The 23,221-nt window shown below is 43.8% G+C and overlaps 1 protein-coding gene across 9 annotated transcripts in view; it reads left to right on the top strand.

The window, feature by feature from the left end:
• The first annotated feature begins 1,520 nt into the window (after positions 1-1,520).
• KDM6A (lysine demethylase 6A) overlaps positions 1,521-23,221 on the top strand; it is a 154,868-nt gene continuing 133,167 nt past the window's right edge. For 8 of the 9 annotated variants that reach the window (XR_004778484.2, XM_050708905.1, XM_050708915.1 and 5 more), the window contains exon 1: positions 1,920-1,969. Coding sequence is in view for 8 of the 9 variants with exons in the window: in XM_050708905.1 (XP_050564862.1) it covers positions 1,931-1,969 (39 nt within the window). In the remaining variant the exon portion in view is untranslated. Of the gene's footprint in view, positions 1,668-1,904; positions 1,970-23,221 lie in introns of those variants that run through there. The other variant, XM_050708907.1, reaches the window with a different exon arrangement.

Below are 23,221 nucleotides of genomic sequence, written 5' to 3'. Positions count from 1 at the left end.
AATATCCTCTGCGTAGCTCGCCCTTAGACCTTATTAACCCAATTCCGGAGGGCAGCTGATAGCCGTGCTGAAGCACGGCGGGCGGCCGTTAAACAGGCAGGCCCTCCTCTGAGGGGAGGAAGCCCAACGGGCGGCGCACCACCCCCCCCCCCCGTCACGTGACAGCCGGCGGGCACCGCTCCACCTGTCACGGAGGCCCGCGGAGGGGCGGCGCGAGGCAGAGCCACCCCCCCCCAGGCCCCGCCCCTCGCCGTCCGCGCGCGCTGCACGCCTCGCCACGCGCTCGTCCGTTGGCGGGGCGGCGGCCGACCAACGGCCACCGCCCCTCTGTCCCTCCCCAACCGCGGGGAAGGGCGGCAGGGGAAAGTCCCCGCCCCGCCGTGGCCACAGGGGGGGCGGCCGTGGCCGGGCTGAGGCGCGCTTCCTCTGCCCGCTGCCGCCCGAGGCAGCGCCGTGCCCGCTCCCCGCTCCGGGAAGCCATTATCGGCCGCCTGTGCCAAGGCGGCCACGCCCCGCTACCGAGCCAAGCGAGAGCGCAGCGCGGCCCCCGCCCCTCAGGCGTTACCCCGGGGCGATAGCGAGGGCCGCTCCAGCCGCTCCCTCCGCGCCCCCAGTCCTGAAGCCCCCGTTACGCAACGCCTCGCGCCTCGCTCCCGAAAGCCCCCCGCACCCCCTTCTTCCTCGCCCTCCGCTTTTAAAGGCGCCTCCTCTGATTGACAGCCCTCTCGCCCTCTCGCGAGCCGCAGATACCCGCGGGCCCGCCCCCTCCCGCAGCCACCAACCAAGTGAGGCGAGGGGGGTTGGCGGCGAGCGGCCACCGAGCCGGTATCCGCGGCGGGGAGGGGCTGGCGGCGGGAGCGCTATGACTGACGTAAGTCAACAAAGGTCACGTGCGGCGCCGCGGAGGCGGTGATTGGCCGCGTGGGCCGACGGGGCTGGGCGGGGAGGGGGGGGTGGTGTAGGTGTCCGGCGTGTGCGGCGCGGTGCCACAATTAGCGCAACTTTGGGCGCGCGGCCGCACAACTTCGCCGGGGCGGCCACGACGGTTCAGCCCCGCTCCCCTTCCAAGCCCCATAGGCCGTGGCGGCGGTCCCATGTAAACACAGGACATGGGCAGAGGGGAACCGGTCCGCGTGCCTCCTCCTCCTCCTGGGACTCCAGCAGCTGGGGTCCATCACCTCCCCCCCCTCCCTCCCTCCCCTCCCCCCCCTCCCTCCCCCTCCCCCCTCCGGCAGCGGGGCCCACTTCCCCTTCCCCCCGCCTCCCTCCCTCTCCCCTCCCTCCCTCCCTCCCTCCCTCCCCCTCCCTGCCGGCTGTTGTTGTTGTAATAAAAGTTGTGGTGCGTGTGCGTGTGTCGGGCACCCCGCCCCGCCCGGCGCTGGGGGGTGTCGGGGGGCTCGCGAGAGAGGAGGAGGAGGAGGAGGAAGAGGAGGAGGGGTAGGGGTGGTGGTGGGGGGGGGGGGAAAGCGCCTGCGATCGGCGGTTTTAATTACGCTGCGTTTCCATGAAATCGTGCGGAGTGTCGCTCGCCGCCGCCGCCGCCTCTGCTGCTCCTTTCGGTGATGAGGAAAAGAAAAATGGCGGCGGGGAAAGCGAGCGGGCAGAGCGAGGGAGGACTTCGCCAGCTTGACAGCCGACGAGAGGGAAGCCCTAGCCGGCCTCGACAGGTACCCGCTCCCCACGCCGCCCCGGCCGCCTCCGCGTCCCGGCTCGGCCCGCGCTCCCCCCCCCACCCCCGCTCCTCTCCTCTCTCTGCCCGTCCCGTGCCCGCGGCTCGGCGGTGCGTGTGTGCGCCGGCCCGAAGCCGCGCCGTGCCTTGGCGCTGGGCTGCGGGGGGGGGGGGGGGGGTGCCCGTGTCTCCGTGTGTCGCTAACGCCTCGCTCCTCTCCTCTCCCTTCCCGCAGCCGCCTCTTCGGCTTTCTGAGGCTTCATGAAAGATGGCGCCAGAACGAAGGCCTTGCTGTTAAAGGTACGAGCGGGGATGGATGTGGAGACCGCCTTGGGGGGGGGGGGGGGTGAACGTGGGGGGGAGGGGAGGGAGCGGGCCGCTCCCCCGAGTGTGTGCGCGAGTGTGAGTGCGTGTGCACCGGGCCCGGGCGAGGCTGCGTGTGCGCGGGGGCACCGCCACATCCGCAGCGCCCCCCCCTCTCCCCCCCCCCCGTCAGGGGGAAGCCGCGTCCCGGCGGGGCTCGTCCTGCCCCGGGCCGGGCCGGAGAGAGCCGGGGAGGGGGCGCGGGGGCGGCGGGGGGTGGGGGGGGGAGGTGGTGAAGGGGGGGAGGAGGAGGAGGAGGAGGAGGAGGAGGAGGAGGCGGCGGCGGGGGGAGGGCGCGCGCGAGGCGCTGCTGACGTTGGCCTCTCCCCGGAGCCTCCCTCGTGATTTTGGCCCCGCGCGGCGGGGGCCGTTGGCGGCGCGCGCGCTGCCCGCCGGCCGTTGCGCCTCAAGGCGGGGGATGGGGGGCAGTGAGGAGGGGACCGTGTGGGGACACCGGGAGCGGGGGGGGGGGGGGGGCGGCCACGGGACGGTCCCAGCCGCTCCCGGGCCCGGCGGAGGAGCGGGTGTGTTGGGAGACGTGCGGGCTGCTCCGCGGGAGCTGCGTTCTCCACACCCTCCTCCTTCCCTCCCCGCGCCCCGCTGTCCCGGCTCGTCAGGGAGCGGGGAGGCGTCGGGCTGTGCGAAAAGTTGCGGGCCCTGTCATTGAGTTAAGTAATGGCTGCTCCCGTCGGCCCAAGATGGCCGGACAGGGAGGAGAAAGGGAAGGGGGGGGGGGGGGGGGGGGAGGTAAACACGAAACAAACAGCGGGGACGGAGGCGCCTCGCCCCGAGCGCAGAGCCCCCCACCCCCCCCGGTGAGCACCGAGGGAAACTCCCGGCTGCTCCTCGCGAGTTGGCTCCGGCTGCTCCCCGGCGTCCGCGGAGCTGGCGTCGTCCTTATCAACCTGTAGCACGTTCAAGCTGCCGGGCCGCGAGCTGCCGACAAAGGCTGTGCAAGGCTGAGTATCTGCGAGTTGGATCTGGAGCCTGCGCGCGAAGAAAACACTCGCGCAGCAGGGGAAGAAAAAAAAAGGGGGGCTCTGAAAGCACCACACGGCCGAAGCAGGGGGCTCTGTTCCTCTGGGTCCCGCTTTCCGACTTGTTCCTGTCAGGAGCTCTGCGTTTGACACTTTGTTCAGCCTATTGTATTGTTGTGCTCGGGCTCTGCGCTGATATTTTCACGTGGAGATATTTTCCCCCCCCTTCCTTTTTTTTTTTTTTTTTTTTGCTTGGTTGATCTGGAGCCCCAGCTCCATACTGCGTTGCATTCGGTGGCTTAGGCCCTCACTCGTGCTTGGATGTTTATTTCTGGCGTAATTCGAAAAGCTCAATGTCAGGACGTGGGGGGAGGGACGGGACGAAAAGCAAGTACACTTTTCTTTGTGCTTATATTAAAAAAAAAAAAAAAAAGCAAACCTTTCTATTTCGTTTTGATTTTTGGAGTTAGCTACTAAAGTATTTTTCCAGATAAAAAGGTAGGGGAGTGACACGTCAGACCAGTTAAATAACGTCCATTAACTGTTAGTAGACTAGAACTCAGGTTGCTGAGTGAGTGCTGTTGGGGCTATCGGGAGCGTTACAGAGAATCGTATGGGATAGAGCTTAAGGAGGCCAGTTCAAAAAATAAAAGTACCATATTAATTAGATTCTGTCACATAACATCACTAGGTTAAGTTTTATTTTGCGTACTGTAAAATGAAGGAAAGTGGGCAGCAGTTCATCACGTTGGATTTTGAGTTCTTTCTTGCATTTGATGCCTTTATTTTTTTTTTATGTCAGTCAATAATAGTTTTAGTATATACAGTCTGTGTCAGGTCAATGAAGTTGTGCAGCTTTTTGATATTTTTGAAGTATGTTTATGGAAATACTGTTGAATCTTCTCTTACAGCATCAATGTATGACTGCATAGAGCAAATACCTTTTTTTTTTTTGAATTTTGATATTCCACCTCGGTTTTCTGACAGTGTTTTGGACGTTTATGAATTGCATGCTAACTTAGGAAGCATGCTCTTTGTAAAACTTGTCACTGAGAAAAGTAGATTGTTGAGGAAGTAGATCAAAATGTTACTGTTCAATGCAAAGATGTTTCAGAGGAATTTCATGGCTTGAACCAGCTGCAGTTTTGTTTGTGCCTTTTCCTTTTTGGGAACACACGTGCTTCAAGTACTGTTATCGATAAGTAAAAGGTTCTTATTTTTAAGATGCTTGTTACTCACACAATTCATTTTTTTTTGCGTGTGTGAAGCTTTATAGGTTCTGTAAAATCTACACTGCAAGGGAGGGTTTAGAGTAATTATTCTAGCAGACCATTTAAATTTCACGTAACGGTCATTTTTATTGCAGAAAGTGTGGATGTACATGTGTGCATTTAATGACTAGGTTTTGCAGTGATAGTAATGAAATCTTTCCTTTTGTGTGTGGAGCAACAGCAGCTAACAAAGACCCTGCGCTCCATAATTATGAAATCCTAACTGAGTGATTTAAGAATCTACAAGCCCGGTGCATTGTAAAGTAACGTGAGATTTATGTGGAAGGCTAGCAGGTAAGGAAAGCCATGGAGCCATGTTTCTGGAGGAATCCTCCACGCAGGCAAAAGTGTGTCAGGGCTTCCCGTAAGGCGGGAGCAGCGCATCTGCTGTGGAACCCTCTGGAAAGGGGGGGGCTGCTGTGATGCCCAGCCGCATTCCCTGCGGTCATGGTGGTGGGAGCAGTGTGTGTGTCCCCGGGGACTGGCAGGGGGAGGTGGAGATCTGGGTTGCCAGTGTCCTCGGAACCTCTCCTTTCTCTGCCCCAGCCCTCGTGCAAGCAGCAGGGCTCTGGCATGGGTTCGGTGCCTCAACGCAATGAGGTGCTGCCCCAGTTTTTAGAGGGGTTGCTTAGCAGGAGGCGGCGCGTTGGCTTAAGCTCTTCCAGGCCAAACAGGAGATCGCGTGGAGCCTCAGCGGGGGGACCTCTGGCTTCGTGAAGCCACACCCTGGCAGGGTTGAACAGTAAGAAATCCGGGATCTCTTCCAGGGATGGAGGAAGCTTCTTGTCCGGAGCTTTAATGTAGTTGTGGGTTTTGTTCATACTCCAGATCTGGACCAGAGTCCGGTTTTTGGTAGTTTCACTTTGTAGGATATCTGACCGTAGTAGAATGAACTAAACTGGGTTCTGCTGCTGGGTGTAACAAATGAAAAGAGCAGATATGACATCAGATCTATACAATATTTATGGGGAGTATTGAAGATACTGAGTAAAGGTCAGCAGTACTGTATTGTTGCTCCATGTATTGGATGTGTGATAAGCCAGTAAAAAAATCAAACTTTTATGTAATTGTGTACACGCTGCTAGTATTTGTGACAAAGAAATAGAATTTGCTGTTGTCAAAAATTGTTTGTTTTGCAGAAAAAGAGCTTGAAAATAATAGTTTGCAGCTACTGTGGTTTTGGGGTAGAAAAGAGGGGAAATTGAAAGAGACATCTCCTTTCAAGGCAGTTGAAATGCTGAAAATCCAATGTAACTGGTCTCGTTTAGGCAAAAGTGCACGCAGTTGCACTTCTATAGTTGACAAGATGTGAAGGAGCAAAAAAAAACGAAAACCAAAACCAAAAAACCCTGCTGGTATTCTGATGTCTCTTTCTCCCAGAAAGATGTTTGTTCTCATGGGAGGTGGACCTGAAAATTACTTGGGGGGGCATATGCTGTTTTGAAAGTGAACTGCAGTTTCCTTTTCCTCTTTATTCCTTTATTTTTTTTTTAAATTCTGTTGTTTTGCCAAAGTGGACTCTCTTTCAGTGACAAATCTTAGTTTCATAAGCTATAATTATTTGGCTGCTATACAGATTTAGGTTGATGTAGTTGGTCTAATTTATTGGATTTAAGATGTTTGGTAATTCCTATTCATTGAGCTTAATCAGTTTGTCATATTCTGTGGACAAAATTTGAAGCATGTTTCCATTTAGCAGTATTGATGTTGAAGTCGATACAAAGAGAGATGAAGTAGTTTGTTGTTAATATACCAGTTTTAGGTCTCTGTTACCTTTTGTGGTTTTGTGGACCTTTTGTTTTGCAGCTGATTTTTAAAAATCATGTTTTCTTTGTGCAGAGGCCACGCGTGTTGACAAAATTTACAAAGCGAACATCTGTGCTTTTATTTAACATAGAATAGTCGCTGTACGTTTATTTTGTTTCACCTTCGTTATAATTGTAGGTGTTACTTGTTTAAAAATAGTTCTGGACAGTGTGAATTAGTATATAGTGACTTTGTCTCTTTGGTGTTGACACTAATGTTAATTTTCTACTAATCTATAATTAAATATCCTCAGTTTTAATTGTAACAGGCTGCTTGAAAAATAATTATGCAGGAAAACATTTTAACAGATTAGTCTAGGTGTAGAAAAGTCTTTTTTTTTTTTTAATTTAATAACTTTGGAAACATTTTGGCTTAATTTATTTTCATCAAAACCAAGAAAAATTGCTTTAAAAGTAATTATAGTGTTAGCCTCACATAATGGCAGTGCTGGGAATTGGGAAACTGGGAATTGGTACCATGAGGCATTTGTAAGCCATTCCAGGAAGTGGGAAGCCTTTCCAGTTTCTGTAAATTTATATCTCAGCTGTTCCTATGTTTTATTTTTATTTTTTTAATGCATTCTGCATTTTTTATTTGCTTATCTAGCATACTGGCTGTTAATGTGGAACAAGTTTGAGTTGGTTAACGTTTTGTAAATCCTGTTACGGGTGAAACTGGTTTTGTAGCCCCTCCTGAGGGTGTCTGGAAGTTGAAAGATTTGAAGTAAAAATTGTAACTGTGACTATTGGATAGCTGGGAATGATGTACAGATTTTAAAGATCAGTATTTCTCTGCATGCTGCTCGTGCTTTATGCTAATATTAATATGGTGGGGTTTTTTTTTAGGATCCAATTAAGGTAACGGATGACACATTCTACAGTTCATGGTTGTACCATGTTTATACTTTGAAATTGCAATATTTTAAAACAGCCTATATGATATTTATCTATCTTGGTACTTAAAGACTTAATTATATGCTTGCAACATTTGTATTGCATCTGGTATTAAAAATAACTCTTTATATATATATATGGACATTGCACAGTACTTTTTGCTCAAGTATGAGCTACTCTGAATGTTTTCATACTTCAAAGCTGGTGTTTAAGGCGTATTTCGTTAAAATAATGTTTTTTATTACTTAAAACTTCAATTTGTGAATGTTTTGGCTTTTTCTTAAGTTTAAAGTGCAGGGTTGTGACTACTTCCTGAAGGCAAGGAAAAAATTGGTGAAGTTAAAATTTTACTGTTTTCATTTTAATATATTAATGAAAAGGTAAGCAGGGACCTGATCTCATCAAATAACATGATTTTGTAGAAGTATAGTTAAGATTGCAGGAAAACCAGAATACTGGTCTTTGCATTTCAGTAAGCTTTATGTTCTCTATCAGGAGACTATTATTAGGGAATACAGTGTAAGATTTTTCTTTGTTATATTGTCTTTCCATGTTTTTTATGGAGTAAATGTTGCTACGTATGGCAGCTTCTAAGTACTCGTCTACCTAGTCTGTGCAGGCTGAAGCGGTACGTTTCTTTAAGTGACACGTATTTATAGAATTAAGACAATTCATGCTCTACTGCCTTAATTGTTAAATAGACACGGCAAACAGTAGGGATGAAGAAGAAGAGAGAAATACTGTGTTAATATCTTCTGAAGTTAGTGTTGAAAGCATCATCTAAAAAGTGTACCGTGTGTTTGTTCTATATACCATTTTAGAAAAGAGTAGATGTTTGATACTTGGGCAACTCTGCTTGTAGAGCCATTTGTTTTCTTTAACGTTTCTACAGTCAGGGAAAATTAAGGGGAGTTATGGAAAATATTTATGGCTATGAAGTGATTTTATGGTGATTAATGCTTATTACAAGACTTCCTGGTACCAGAATTAAATGCCATGGCCTACTTTTTTTTTTTTCTCTTTATCCCACTGGGGGTTAGGTGAGTTTACGTTCTGTGGAGAAATTAAGCTTTGGTTTCCAGCCTTACAAAATCATGAATTAGGCTTCAGGTTAATCATGGTTAGTGAACAAAAATATAGTTGTTCTTGGCCCTCAACTGAGAGGGTTTTTGGGTAATGGGAGGGATTTGGCAATACTTTCAACCTATTGAAATGGAAATAAATGTGTATTTGTGAAAACTGAAATGGTTATGTAAAACTAGTTACTGCTGTAAAGGGGTTAGATGAGTTTCTGCAGAAAAGGGCTGAGCAGGTGAGTGGAGAGTCTGAAGTGAGCACGTTGCAGAGCAAGGTGACAGGTTTCAGCAGTTGTTTGGATAATTCCAGAAGCTGATCTGTTGTCATGCTCATGCTGACTGCTTAGGGTGCATGTGTAGGTCTCTCAGTCCCTTAGTTCAGACCTGTCTTGTGTTTTACCTGTACAACTCACGTAAGCTACGTTTATTGCAATCTCCCTTCTTGGTGAGGTTCTCCAGCTGTGGTGTTGAAACGTAATGTTTCAATAATGTATCTTCACAATTAGAAATGGAAGCGATGCTCATTAAACTTCAAGTAGCTTTATAGGGACCAGTTGACTCGTTGTTACATGCGGTAACAATGTTAATCCTGTTCAGTAGCAGAGTACTTCTTTGTAGTAAAACAAACAAGACAATACCCAACTCCATGGGCCTGTATGGAGCCCTACAGAGGCTGTCAGGATTTGTATAGAAGTACCTGAAAGCATAATCTTGGTACCTTACAGAACACTTTTGTTGTAAGGAAGGAAAGGAACTGTGTTTGATAATGTCTAATCTGAATTTGTCAGACCAGAGAAGTCCTGTAAAGTAAGAGAAGTGAGTTGAATATTTTATTATATATGATATTGGTTTGCAGATAAGCGTAATAAAGAAATCACCCTAGTAGTTGTAATGCCTCTTGAGGAGAGCCTGTTTTCAAAACCAGTCTGCTCAAAGCCTGCTTTCAAAACTAGTTCTGTTGACACCGTCAAAAGTACTGTGTGCCTGCCATTTGACAGTTTGCATTCGAGCCTAAGAAAGTTTGTTGAATGGAACATCTTTAAAGTCAGCTAGCGTGTTTTTGCAGCGAGTGGGGTGGGTCAGGTATTATTCTTGATACCAGATACTATTTTCTGTATCTAAAGAATGCTGGGGGAGTGTTCCCTGTGCAAATAGAGCACAGTGTGAATGAATAAAAAGTCCCTTCAGCGCATTTGGGAGTTGAAGAATGCTCTTTCTCAGATACTTTCACTTTAGAGTGTAAGGGTGCATGGGTCGCCGTCAGAGCTGTTCTGATGAAATAGCTGCCTCTACGGTTCTTGCATTCGCTGCATAGCATTTGTGGAAGAAGCTTGTTTAATTAAGTTCTGTAATTAAGAGTTTTTTTTTTAAAGGGAGTGACTAAATGTGTTATGAATTACAAGCAGAACACTATATATCTACATGTGAATTTCCTTTGTGGTAAGTTGTTAAATTAATTGTTGTTTGTTAAAATGGCTGTAAGTCATTTCCTTTTCTCACAGTGGTGTTTTGAGGATTATGATTCACTTTTCAATATAGATCGGTTACTAAGTTCTGAAGCAGATTGACTCGTGGATATGCTTTTCATTAAATTTCTGGTTGCATTTGAAGAATTTCAAAATTCTGAACAATTTCAGGATATCACTTTTAGCATTAGTAAAAAGTTCCAGTGCAACAGCTTTTAAAATGGAGCCAATAAATCTTTTTTGGTAGTATTGTTCCTTTCATTGGACTTGCCATTTTGACTTTTTACACGAACACTGGTTTATGATTTTAAAACTTATTTGCACAAGAATTTAGAGGATAATAGTGAATTGAAGTTAAGGCTTTAGTTTTATGCATTTTTCCTGTAGGTAACAGAATTTTAAGTAGTCTGTGTGTGTTTTTGTCCCTGTGCTGCTTCTCATATATGCTAATAAAACCATTTTTGGGGTCTGTGCAGTAAATCAGGCTGGAGAACTGATTCAGATTTAAATTAAAAAAATAAAATAGTAAAAATGGGAAACTCCTTAGTTTTAATAACCGGTACAGTTTATAGTGCAGACTCAAAAAAGGATGCGTTTTTGTAATAAGAGAGATTTGAGAGCCTACCTGGTATGCATCCCTCTTAGTATGACGCTGTTTCTGGAAGGGATATTTGTAAAACTTGCTGAGGCCAAAAGGATTGGTCCCTTATTTTCTTAAGGGAAGCACAAGTTGCTGGGGTTACGTTCCTTTCGGAGAGGAAGGATGGAGTGAGTGCAGTGGCCTAGCTTTATTACCCTCTCTTAAAGGAAGATCTAGTGTTTTGTGGAGTTAGTCTGCCACTACAAGAGCTGGGATGGTTTCAGACCTGAGCATAGGTGCAGCAGCAAAGAATGCCAGAATGTACGTATGAGGACTGTAGAAGAAAGCTGAATATTTTTTATGAAGCTGTTTCATGTCATTGTGGATGTGGCTCTGAATGGGCTGAGGGATCCAGGTTGCATGCTCCATAAATTGCATTTGAACCTGCCTGCTGAAAATCAGGCCTCCATTTGCTTTTGGGGAAGGAGAGAAGTGAAGAAGCCTTCTGGGAAGGCTTCTCAAAAATGATATAATGTTACAATAAAAACAAGAGGTTTGCAGCGAAAGAAAGGGACTGGAAGAGAGGTTGAAAAGGAAGGTTCAGGAAGAGGGGGAAAACAGGGAGTTAAATAGGTGACAAAGTGATGCAGACAAAATGGGGTGGTGGTGGTGGCAAAGGCAGTAGAAATTACAGGATATTTATATTTAGTCTCTTCTGCAACTACCTGAAACTTGGTCCTGGCTACCATCTAACCCTTACTGCTAACTTAAGGGAGCATTTATGCTATTAGGTGCTGTTCCCTGCCTCAAAAGGTTTTAAAAGCAGGGTAAACAGGAATAGAATAGGCGTAAGGAAGTTGAGGAGGGTGTGGGGAGAGTGTGAAAAATCCTGAGAAGTTACATGCCCTCAGTTCTGAATACAGTCATGCCTCTGCTTTCTCCGGTTTCTGAATTAAAAGTAAGGTATGGTAGACAAAGCAGCTCCTTTTGCAGAAATATCGGCTGCGCCTTTATCTTCTACTGCTGCCTCCCCTTTTCCCCCCTTACCACCTAAGGAGGGCAAGAGCTAAGAAACCTGCTGCTTCTGCTTTTTCCTTGAGGTGAATATGAAGGCCAAGAAGAAACAGTCACGTGTCTGTTCTCATGTCATGCTTTGTTGCCTTTAGATTTGAAGGATGGAGAAAGCTGAGCAAGTATGGAAGGTGTAGGTGGATATGTTAAAAGGGCAAGAAATAGCTTTAAGTTTGGAATTTGAAAGCTTGAGTAAGGGAGAGTGATGCTGATCTTCAGGACGCACCAAAGCGTAGAAGGAGTACAAGGCGTGGTGGGAGGATAAGGAAAATGGAAAACATCCATTACATAACATCAGAAAGCATGTCATAAGCAGCCTCTGATAGGAAAGAAAAAGTAGAATGGGATTGGGAAGAATGAAGAAGTACAAAAATGGAATACGTTGGTTGGTAAACTGTAAAAGAGCTTCTGGACATGTTACAGATACGTAGCTAAAGGTGAACGAAAAACACCGTTTCTGAAAACTTCATGTGTTCTTAGTCCTTGGCGTGGTGAACAGAAATGTGTTGCTGTCTGTGTGTTTGTAAACTCTCCTAACCTCTCTGGGCTTTAATTGTTGGGAAACCAAAGCCTTTGAATTTGTGATTTCATTAACACTTGTGCATTGTAAATTTTCAAAGACCAGAGACTCAAACTCATTGAAGGGCAATCTGATTTGAAGTGTTACCTGTTAAAAAGATTAGTAGGTCAGGCTTAAAGATCTCTTCGTGCTTTAAAAATATAATAATCATAACTTTTGTTTTATTTTTGTTTACTTTTTAAGATTATTATTATTTATTTGTCCCTTCCTAGGTTCAAAGGAAAGGGTGTGAGTGTAACTTCTATAATTTCTGAAAAAAATCCCTAGTTAGAAACTGTTGTTCAGCTAATTTTGGATCAGAACACTACATAATCCTCTCTTTAGTGCTTAAGAGTTGGTGAAATTAAAAAAAAAAAAAAAAGTTTTGTATGAAAACAAAAAGAGTATGGGAGGGATGTGTGTCTGAGCCAACCTCTTCTGACCTCTTTATGAGAATCTTCAAATATGCTCTAAGCATAGGAGCACGTGTAATGTAAATTGAGTTAACTTTTTGGATTGTAATGGAGGGCTTCCTTAACTGTCATTACTATATGGATGAAATGAGTAGTTGAAATGGCTTTAATGCCTCTTTTGTTTACACATAGAGAGGATTGAAGTTTCAGATGCCTTCATCCCTGGAGGTGTTCAAGGCCAGGCTGGATGAGGCTTTGGGCAACCTGGTCTGGTGGGAGGTGTCCCTGCCCATGGCAGGGGGGTGGAACCAGGTGGTCCTTAAGGTCCCTTCTTACCCAAGCCACTCAGTGGTTCTGCGATGAGATGCTTGGAGCAGAATGCAGTTTTGGTGTCTACATAAAATGAGATGACAGACAAGTCTGTGTTAACTAGTGAGCAGCAAAAAGTCTAATTTTTAACCATAAATGAACTCTATTAACCTACAATTTAATATGTTAAAGAAGTTATTAGATTTGGCAGTTTTCTGGGATCAGTTGTACACTGTCCATATTCGCTGTTCCAGTGGGATTTTTTTTCTATGCACAGTGTCAATATGAGGCACCTTTTCAAGTTTATTTGATCTGAATAATTTGAAAATAGTATTAGTGGTTGAACAAGACACGGAAAGGAGACACATATTACATTAAAGAAAATGGAAAGCACAGCAGAAGTTACATTGTGGTTTAGAAAGCTATTGCCGAGATGTAGTTGGGACAGTTGGAGGAATTGTGGAAGGTTGTTCAAGGATTCCTTAGATAATTGTGCATGATAGGGTTAGGATTGTTGTTAGGACTCTGATGACTAATCTTGACGGTTATCTTCAGTTAATCTGGGAACGTAGGTGTATTCAGAACTGTGTAAGGAAGAAGATGCAATAGGAATATTGCAATCTATTTGTTCCCTGTCAGTAAAAATGCTGTCATCTCAAGTCGTATTTTTCTTTATTAGTTGATTTTCTTCCCCAATGGCAGCTTGTTTTTTGCTTTTGAGTGGTAGGATGTTTTCCTGTAATGCCAGTTGTGAGTTTAGAGCTTGCTGGCATTGTGGCCAAAAATCTGAGAAAAACGATGACTCCATTATATCCAGTGAGAAAGGAATCTTTTGTACTACTTACTTTTAATTGCTAATTAATCTAAGTCCTTGGTAGTTTGAAAGAACGGAATAGCTTATGCCATCCTCTTCAGACCAGCATTCGCTACTCAGATGCGGAGACTGATAGAAGGGGTGATTTTTATTGTGATTTCTAGATGCAAGCAATCTTCCTGAGAGAGTGGGTAAGCATAGTCATTTTGTACAATGTGCTCTCCAGATTCAGGGAACGTGTGACACCTGTCGAACTGAGGAGCGATTTAGGACTTCCATGCTTCTCGTGAAGGTCTTGCAGCCCAACCCAAAGCCCTCTTTGGGTTTTGTCTGACCGCTCTGCTTCAGCTTCTGTATTTAGTGATAACAGGTATTTTAGATCGTCCAGGCAAGCAGCAGAGATCTTCTGTAGAGAAAGCTTGTTGACATTTGGAGATTATTTTAATTTCTTCTAGACCTTGTAAAATATGAGTTAATGAGATTAGACTGCAGCTTCCTTAATGGTGAAGCCTTAGCTCCAGTGCATTAGAACTCATTTTTTGGGGGCGTTACTCAGCACAGATAGGTAGGAATTTCCTAACACCAGGAAACCACCTCCCGAGGAGTGGGTAAGCAGATCTGCAGATGTACCAACTGAAACAGGGAACCAGATTTCTACTACAGGTCATTTCACAGCTTTTTCCTTGGGGGCTTTCTCACTTCCAGAATCAAAACTCAAAAATGGAACAAACTGATTCAAAGCAATTCATTAATGACTGGCTTGATGTCTGTCAGGCTTCAGACAGCTGGAAAGGAGAAAAACACGTCTGCTCTAATGACTTCATTTTCACTAATTTTCTATAGCATGGGAGAACCTTTCCAGATTTTTGTTGTGCCATTGCTGAAACTGATAAAATTCTGGGTTCTCATAAGCAGATCACGTGTTGCTTAGCACTTAGTTTGCCAGTGATTCTGTTTTCTAAATAATAATAATAAAATTAGTGAAGAGTAGTATTTATTAGTACCTCTGCATATTGGTACCCCAGCTTTAAAATGAGTGTATTATCAAATCTGGATAACTTCTTTGTGCATACTTGGATCTCAGCTGGACCGCAGTCTCTGCTGCTATAGCTGTGCAGGCATTTTCTCTACTTTGGTAGTACCTACGTAGAAGTTACTCTTTTAACATCATTGCACTGTGACGTGCAGTACCAGAATCAAAAACAGTAAGAGCTCTCTGCTGCTGCCCTGGTTGGAAGGTTGAGCCAAGGCGTATGAATTTCTCTTACCCTGGTGTACGAGCAGGCAGAACTTGGTAGAGCAGAACTGATTTTTTTTTTTTTTTTTAAGTAGGGATGCTGCCTGTAGCTGTGGCTGTCTGTGCTGTTGGGATACTATTTGTATTAATTTCAGTTTTCAGTATCTTCCGTGTTTTCTGCAGTACGAAGAATTCCAGTCAACCTTAAATGTTGTTGTAAGTAATGTAGTTTAGAGCCCAGGCCAATGTGATCTTGCTACCTGTTATCTCAAATGACCAGAAAAACTATGTAATGTCTTATTGTACAGTGATTGTACAGGATTTGACTATGGTTATGCAAAAATATCCTCTACATGAAAACTATTCAGAAGCGATAGCTTTTAAGGAAATAAACGTTTGCTAGAGCCTTAATAAAAGGTGCACTGCAAGTTATATGATTGCCAGTTAATGCATGTAAAATATCCCTGCCAGGATCGTGGTCTGAAAGTGTGTGTAAGAGAAATGTGTTTTTAATGTATGTTGCATTGCACAGTTATGAAACTCTTCTAGGATAAATAATCCTTTTTTTATTTTAGAAGTACAGTTCACATTTTTAATCTTTAAACAGAGTTATTTCTAAGCTTTTTTTAAAGGGCAGATTATAGAAACGTGAGAACTGCAGTGACGGTTAAATTTGTATGATCATGTGTGTTTCTTTTACATTTTATAATACTTGATGGTTTCAATTTTAAAAAGGAACTTTAATATTCTGGCATTCGATTTTTTTTTTTGTGTGTGCAGAGTCTTTACTCTTCAACTGCTGTGTCAGCCTACATTTTGATTATAAGCTAGTAGGTTCTTTTGTTTAAAAACTTGGTTTGGACAAAACATTGGAAAATACAGTTTTGTTGATTAAATCTGCAGTGTGAGAAGAATGACAAGTGTTATATAGATTTGCAGATAGAAGAACATGATTAAACAACCGGTACGTTTTTAAGATGATGCAATATTTATGTAACTTGATATTTGCTAAACTGGTAGGTCATTTAAATAGAAGAAATTCCCGTTTTGTTTAGAAGTTAAAGAAATGAGTTCCTAAGCAAGTGAGGCAGGTACCATGGTATTGCCTCTCCTTCCACAGTCAGATCCCGCTGTTTAAAGCGCTGCTTCTGAGTAATTTTGGTTCTTAGTGTGAAGGTGGGTTGTCTTTCATTGAAATGCACATTAAAAATAAATGTTGGGTTTTCTTCCTTCATATGTATCAAAATCTTGGCATTTGGTTATCCCTTTGGTTGGGTCTCTTTATAGAGCTTAAAGGAAGATTCCCTTAACTTTGGGAGAGGGATGCCTGTTGGGAAGCCCTATTGCACAGTGCTTGCTCAGGGGATTGAGCTGAAACGAGAGGTGGAGTTTCCATTGCCAGTTGGCATTTACTGCAGAAAAGTGCCCATGAAGTTGCACATCTGAACGGAGCTGTAGGTCTGTATATACAAAGTCCTCTTCTCTTTGGCTGGTTAATAGCAGTCGGAGCTTAAAGCTCCGTTATACAAGAGATGTTGGCCTCTTTAACCTTTCCAGCAAGTTAACTGTTTCATTTTTTTCATGCCCCTTCTGTGGGGCGTGAAATCTTAAATTCTCTTCACGCCTAACCCTCTGTCACATAAGTGTTGTGGTGTGCGAGGTGTGGGTCTTACGCCTGCCTGTAGCGATGTGAAAGGGTGTGGGCAAGGGGAAGGCCCGTACTCTTTAATTTTAGAAACAAACAGTTAGAAACAATGTTTATTTTCAATATTACTAATTAAGTTCTTCACACTTCTTTAAGTCTACTCCTATGCCTTTCAACTAATATGGCAAGTAAATACGCAAGAAAAACCTAATTGATTGTGCTAATAACACTTCTTAATATACACGTATATTCTTGAATAATCCTCAACATTGTTTTCTCTTGACACAGCACGTGCTTAGTGGTTTATTTCTGTGCACGTAGCCTGCGTTATCTATGGGGAAATATCTTAAATTTAGAGTCGGCTACTTTTATACAAGCAGTATGTAAAAGCCTCCAGTTTCCAGAATAGAATGGTTTCACTATGGACAGTTGGAAGGGACCTGCAAAGATCTGAGTCCAGCTTCTAACTGGAGTGTGCTGGCTGAGCTCGTGGAGGGTCTGGCTTGTGCCCCGTGTCCTCAGTGAATGAAGCATGAGCTTCCTGAGCAGGTGTGAACCATTCCAGAAGCCATACAGGTACCGTCATCCAGAGCTGTCTCAGTGAGCTGAGCTGTTACCTGTAGTAGTTCTAGGCCTTGGGAGTGGATTTGCATTTACTTTCTGGAATGAAAAGTAATAAAAGTGTTTGACTCGGATGGGAGGAGGGGGATACAGCTGGTTGTGGGTAGTGGGGAGATTTCTATAATTAAATCAGGAAGATGCATGCTTACCTTCTCTCACTTGCTTAAAACTACTGTAACCAATGGCGGGAGGGTCTCCCAAGATTTTGGGAAGTAGCCCATGTTCGGGACTTAAATTTCCCCATTAATTGTGCATTATTACATGTATTTCTATGAAATATGAAAGGTTTTTGCTTCCTTCAGGCAGTGTGATGGAGGAAGGAGAGGGGATCACAGGATAGAGAAGGCTTGTAATGCTAATCTGGGGCAAAGAAGTAAACCTCATAGTGGCTTTTTTTTTTTTTGTCTTCAGGTGGCACTGAATTGCAAACTTCCTATTGTAGCACAGCAGTATGTGATACTTGCCACACCTGCAAACCTGTATGTCAGGTACAAACTGACCAGTTAGTCGCAACTGGCTTGTAAGGTCATGGAGTTGGCGAGTGCCATGGGGTTGTTGTAAATGAGTTCTGGAAATGTTTTGAGTCAAGCACAGCTTTGGGAGGGTTGCATACACAACTCATAAGTCCGTTGAAACTATCGCAGAGTTTTTGGGATGGAGAGAGGGATACTTGAGAATCACATAATATCCTTTAACTAGTGACAGCTTTGCTGTATGCAGTCTATCTGGAATACTTAGATTGTTTTAATAGGATTATTTCTTTTGTCCCTCCCCTGTAAATTTAGTGTTAATAGCAAAAATCTTGGTTTGTGCAGTTAACTTTGCCCTGTGGTGTTTTGTGTCCTTCCAGACTGGTCTAGCGAGGCTTTCGAAACTGGGAAATGAAATTGTTGTACCCATGGACATAACTTTAGCTCTGACTTCAGTGAGTGACATCCCCTCCTTTCCACACCTATAACGTGTGTGTGCTCATTTTCCTACTGTCTGCAGCTGAAGAGGAGCTGCCCGTGGCATTCCTGTGGTTCAGGTTTTAGGCTGCTTTCCACCAGGAAGACTGTATGCTCTGCTTTTTCATGAACGTTTTTTTTTTCCCCATACCCAGCGATTTACCTCTCCTGCACCAACTTTGCGAGTTGCTTGTCACCCTCGTCTTAGGCAACTCCTGATGGTCACAGTGGCTTAGGTGTCCCTGAGCATTGCTTCTGCCTGTGCATGGCAGTGCTAAATAAATCATAGTGGCTTTCTTGAGGCACGCAAGTGTTCTTTTATTTGATCATGTCAGCAGTCAGGCTGACAACACCTCTCAAGGGAAAGTCTTTGTGTTGTATCACAACTAACATAACTCATATTTTTTTGCTTAATACCTTGACTGTAGAGGACAGCTACCCCTTACGCAGCTAGAGTATTAATAGCTGCTTCCCAGTAACTGTTGTCAGATCTTTGTGGACAGGACTGCGGTTACATGCATTTCCTGTTTTCAGGACGGTATTTGGTTGCTCTAATCGTTCTGGAAGGCCTCATGCAAGATCCTACTTGCTAACCAACTGTGCGTTAAATTTCATTGACGAAGGTGTTTTCACTTAGTGGTTTTATACTTAGCTTGGCGCTCGTAAAACATGTTTCACTAACCTAGAGCTACAGTTTTTGTTTAAAAGGAATATTACATTTTCCAGATATCACTGTCATTATTTGCATGAAGTTTATCACTATCTGTAGCTTTCGTTATAGATAGATCGTGATACAACTATAGCTTTAGACGGCGATAGCTTTTTGATAGTGAAAGCAAGTAGCAGCATTAGGATGTGAATGCTGAAAATAGCATTTCTCAAACTTTAAAAAACTGTTCCAGTGATCTGCAGAGATAGCAGGGAGATTCAGACTTGGGTTAATGAAAACGGGTAATAAAAGGGGGAATTGCTTGATCCAGTACTGAGTCCTGAACAAAAATCACAACAGCATCTGACTGCCCCCTGCATTTTGCTGGATCCCTTTCTTCATTTGTCAAGTGCTTCTGATCTTGTTGAAAACATTTCTATTTTGGAGAGAAAAATTATCAGACACTTTTTTGAGAACTAAGAACACTTCAATACAAGAGGTAATAGGGGCTATTTATATGTATTTTGGAAAGAATTAAGTCAGAGCTAGAAGCCTACCAGTTGGGTGAATGATGCAGCAGAAAGCAAGCTCCGTGCTTCTACCCATTTGAATGCAAGTGGGGAGAATGTCTTTGGGGAAAAAATGCTGTGAACAATTACTTGGAACAGAGTGCTTTTAGAGAACTTGAGAAGGAAGCCTAGCATTATAAAACTTTAAAAAATATCCTTTCTAATGTAACTGCTGTGATTCCTGAATGCCTGTTTTTCTTGTAGCATTTTGTTAGCTCTTGAGATCAGAGCTGCTCATTCATTTGGTACCATGCTATGGGTGGCAGTGCGTGTCGGGCAGAAGACGTTGGAAGTTACTTAAAAAGTAATATCCAATCTCTTTTTTTTTCTTCCTTCAATGTAAGTTGCTTGTTAGCAGAAAGTTATGAATAGCTGTTTAATTTTTTGCTTCAAAAACTTTTGATGCTTTTACATAAAGTTTTGGAAGCACATCACAGATCATGTAATGGTGATGACATTCTGTGAATGTTCATGCTCTTTTACTCCTTCATTTTTATTTTCTGAGTGTTGCTAAACTAAAATTTCTCTCCAAGTTTAGGAGAAAATTGTTTCACAAATGAGCTCTGAAGAGCTGTTAGCTTTGTGTAAAGCAAAGCTAGTTTGTATAAGGAAGGGAAGCTTCAGTTACGTTAGCAGAGACTGACATACCTGCAGTGTTAGTACTTGTCTTGTTCAAGTAATGCTGGAATTAAAAACAAAACATAATCTGAAAGACAACAACAGGTGGGCATGGTTCTTAATAAATTAAAAAAAAAATCTGGTTTAAAAAAAAAAGCATTTCTTCATTAATTAATATTTTTAAATCAAGATTCTCTAGAGAGAATCCAAACACTGAATCCCACATGTATTTACATTGTTGAGGCTGGCCAGGTTTCAAATATTGTCTGTGGTTTTTGGGTCTGCAGTTAGCTCTCTCCACTTAAAGACAATGTATTTGCCTCTTCTCTGGACAGTAGGGATGCCGTAGTTCAAAATCTTAAGAAGTTAGTTCAGTCTTGTACCCAAGCTTTCCCAAAGACTTTAATCCAGAAGAGCCTGAAGGACATAAGCCCCTTGTTTCAGTTTAGCTCTTTATAGTAAGTAAATGGTATTGGTCTGTCACACTCAGATAGAAATTGCTTTCAGAAATCCTGTGCAGGGTCTTTTAGAGAGAACGCAAAGAATATGTAGGTTTACATGAGGGTTTCCAGCTGCTTTTGAAGCCTATCCCTTCATGTTGCAGGCAGTTGTGTCACAGATCTCATTACATTTATGAGATGTCCTCATCTTAAAAGTAGTAACGCTTTTTGGCCACTTCTGCTTCCATTTAAACGCCGTGCAAGATCCTAGTTTTCTGAATCTTAGAATCCTTTTTTAATCCTGTAGATAGATGTGCTGAGGTGCTACTGATATTTCTGCCTTCAGAATAGGTTGTTCTCCATCTCTTGTAGCCCAAGAGCTTGGGAGCAGCGAGTGAAACTGCAAGGAAGCAAACTCAGAACAAATGGAAGGAAGATGGTTCCTTGCAGTTAATCAGAGGAACTGCTTGCTGCTGCTGTATGTTGTTGATGTTAAATGATTGGACATGGTTTAAAAAAGCAGTGGGACAAAATGGAAGGAAAAACCATTAAGAGATGTTAACATCAGCTGTACCACCTGCGTGCAGGAAGTTCCTGAACTTACACTGCTGCAGCCTGGGAAAATATTAAAGAAAATGTTACATGCTGGCTTCTTCCCTTTGTTTCTTATTCAAGAATGTGTACTCATGAAAAGGCTGTGCTAATCTTTTATTATTGCTATTTTAGTACATGTGCTGTCGAAGTGAACATGGAGACAGGGTGTTGGGCTGGATAGACTGTTGGTCAGACTTGGCATGCTTGTCTCATTTTATCTTTGGAAATTTATCATCTGGTGAATTCCAGAATTGCATATGCTTTTTTTGTCTTTATCTGCTTTGTGTTGGCAGCATATACTCATCTTGCTTTGTTGCATTGCAATCCAGTAATTAATGTACTTAAGGTTTGTGATGACTTTTATGACTGTTGCAAAGTTCAGGATCTCGTATGGTTGCGTACAGTTGTACAGCTACATGCCCCCTAGGTTTACCTTTGCAAAATGTGCCTGTGACATGCCGATAGGTGTATCTCTAAGTTGTAACGTCCTCACCTCATTTATAGTTGATGGACCTAAAGTAATACTGTAAATTCAGTCCAAAGGCCACTATCGTGTCACTGCAAATTGTAGAGATAATGATAGGCTGCCACCGAGCAGTGCACTTCAGAGGTAAAAATCTGTAATATTATGTTGTGTCTTGTGTTTCTGGGACACTATTAAATACCTGTGAGAATGGATTTTAGGTAGAGCTTCATCTGACCCACAGAAAAAATGAAACCATGTTGGACTGTGTGCAAAAATAGTGCAGGAAACTGTGATCCAGAGTCTCAACTCCCATTCCATTACTACAGAGAAGGAATAAATTTTGACAAATGTATTTATGCCTGCTGCACCTGGTGGTCTCATATGCAGCGGTATAACTGTGCTGCTAAATATTAGGAGATAAGGAGAATGGAGTTGAGGTTCTGCTCCTTTTAGGTTACTTGGGTGTGAGGGGGCCTAGTATGAAGTTGGCAGCCAAATCTTTACGTCTGGAGATAAGAAATAAAATGAACAAAAAAAGTACTTGGTTGTAATATTCCACAAATACTTTGCTTTCCACATATCCAGTGGAAAAAATAATTTTTGTTTTGATTTTTTTTTTTTCCTCCCCTTCTTACGGTAAACTAAGAATCAGGTCTGTGTGGTTGGTCCTACTAGCCTGCAAAGAGACTAACAGAAATTAAACCTTATACCTGCCACTTGCAATACTTTATTTGCAAATGTGCTTTCCCCTCTCTCCACTCTGATTCTAGGATTCTTTGTCTTTGCTCTTTTCCGTGGCTTGCACTTACACTTTTTCTTCAGGCCTGGGCCTTCCGTCTTCGCCTGTCAATGACTCTGCTTACGAAGCTCTTCCACCTGCTCAGCATGTGGAGCAGGGGGAACAGGAGGGAAGAGAGAAAGTCCCCTCCTGGCTGCCCCTGGCCCCAGTCGGCGCTACCTGGCTCTGGCTGCATGGGCCAGGAGAGCTGCTTCTCCTCTGGCTGTTTGGTGCGAAGTGGCCAAGGAGTGGAGAGCAGTCGTAGCCTTTCCACCCACTGAGCAATGGCACAGGCTTCATCGGTTAGCAGTTTTTCCCCTGTGAGCCATATTCGCAATATAGTGTAGCCACGTGCACCTCATGAGATGCCAGTTCTCCATCTGTGGCCTAAAGACAACGTAAATAATTTCTCTTGCATGTGCAAGTGTTATTCATGTTCCCAAGCTTAAGTGTAAACCTTACACACCTCCTGTTGCTTGCACAGCATGGGCCACAGGTGTTCCTGAATGACAGTTTTGTGCTTGTTTGGACATAAATTAATCCATTATTTCGGAAAACTGTACAAAGTGAATCTTTTGTCCTACAGTCAACATCTTTAAATAAAAGAATTTAAAAGGTTGACACTTGGAACTGACTTGCATGTTACTCTTTGCCCTTCGCTATTTCTTGAAAAGACACTGAATTTAGATTTGATGCATTTTAAACTGTTTTTAAATGTTCTTAAACTGTCATCTCTGTAGTTTTCATCCTCACCACGCAATCTCAGCAGAGGGTTAATCACTTGTTCTTTGAGCGACTGGCGCGATTGAAGTGATGTGTATGTGGAGATGCTCTGCGTCTGGTGAGAAGTAACAGGAAGGCTGCTGTGCTGCCAGGGGGAGTAGGGATGGCATGATGGCAGTGAAGAAGGTGGTGGTGTTCAGGGCTTCTTTGAGAAAATTGGCATCTGTCTACTGTCCTTTTCCTTTCTACTGTCCTTACCTGTTTCTAACAATGAGTAGTTCCACCTGTTGGGACCAGTGCTTGAAAAAAATCCAGTCTTCTGTGGAAATAAGCTTTTCTCACATTGAAGAGTGTTATTGCTGACTTCAGTTCTCAAACTGGAGTTTTTGTAAGTGTAAAGATCTGTGCTCCGGCCATTGAGTCCTTCAAATGCAAGAGCAGAGATCCTTTGAAGAATTTCATCATCAAGCAAACAGAGATTACTTACTTTAGTGACAGTTAACTGGGAGACATGGATATATCCCATTCATCCAAATCTTAAAAAAAAAAAAAAAAAAAAGGCAGGAATCATGGAAGACAGTCAACCTTTTAATGTTTCCAATACTGTTAATATACTTTTTGCATTCAAGGCTTTTACTTTATTTCTTCAGTATTCAGTTATATTTAC

This window comes from Cygnus atratus, chromosome 1, assembly GCF_013377495.2.
Source record: "Cygnus atratus isolate AKBS03 ecotype Queensland, Australia chromosome 1, CAtr_DNAZoo_HiC_assembly, whole genome shotgun sequence".
Classification (NCBI taxonomy): Eukaryota; Metazoa; Chordata; class Aves; order Anseriformes; family Anatidae; genus Cygnus; species Cygnus atratus.
Note: the sequence above shows the minus strand (reverse complement) of the source record. Positions and strands in the feature narration are given on the sequence as shown.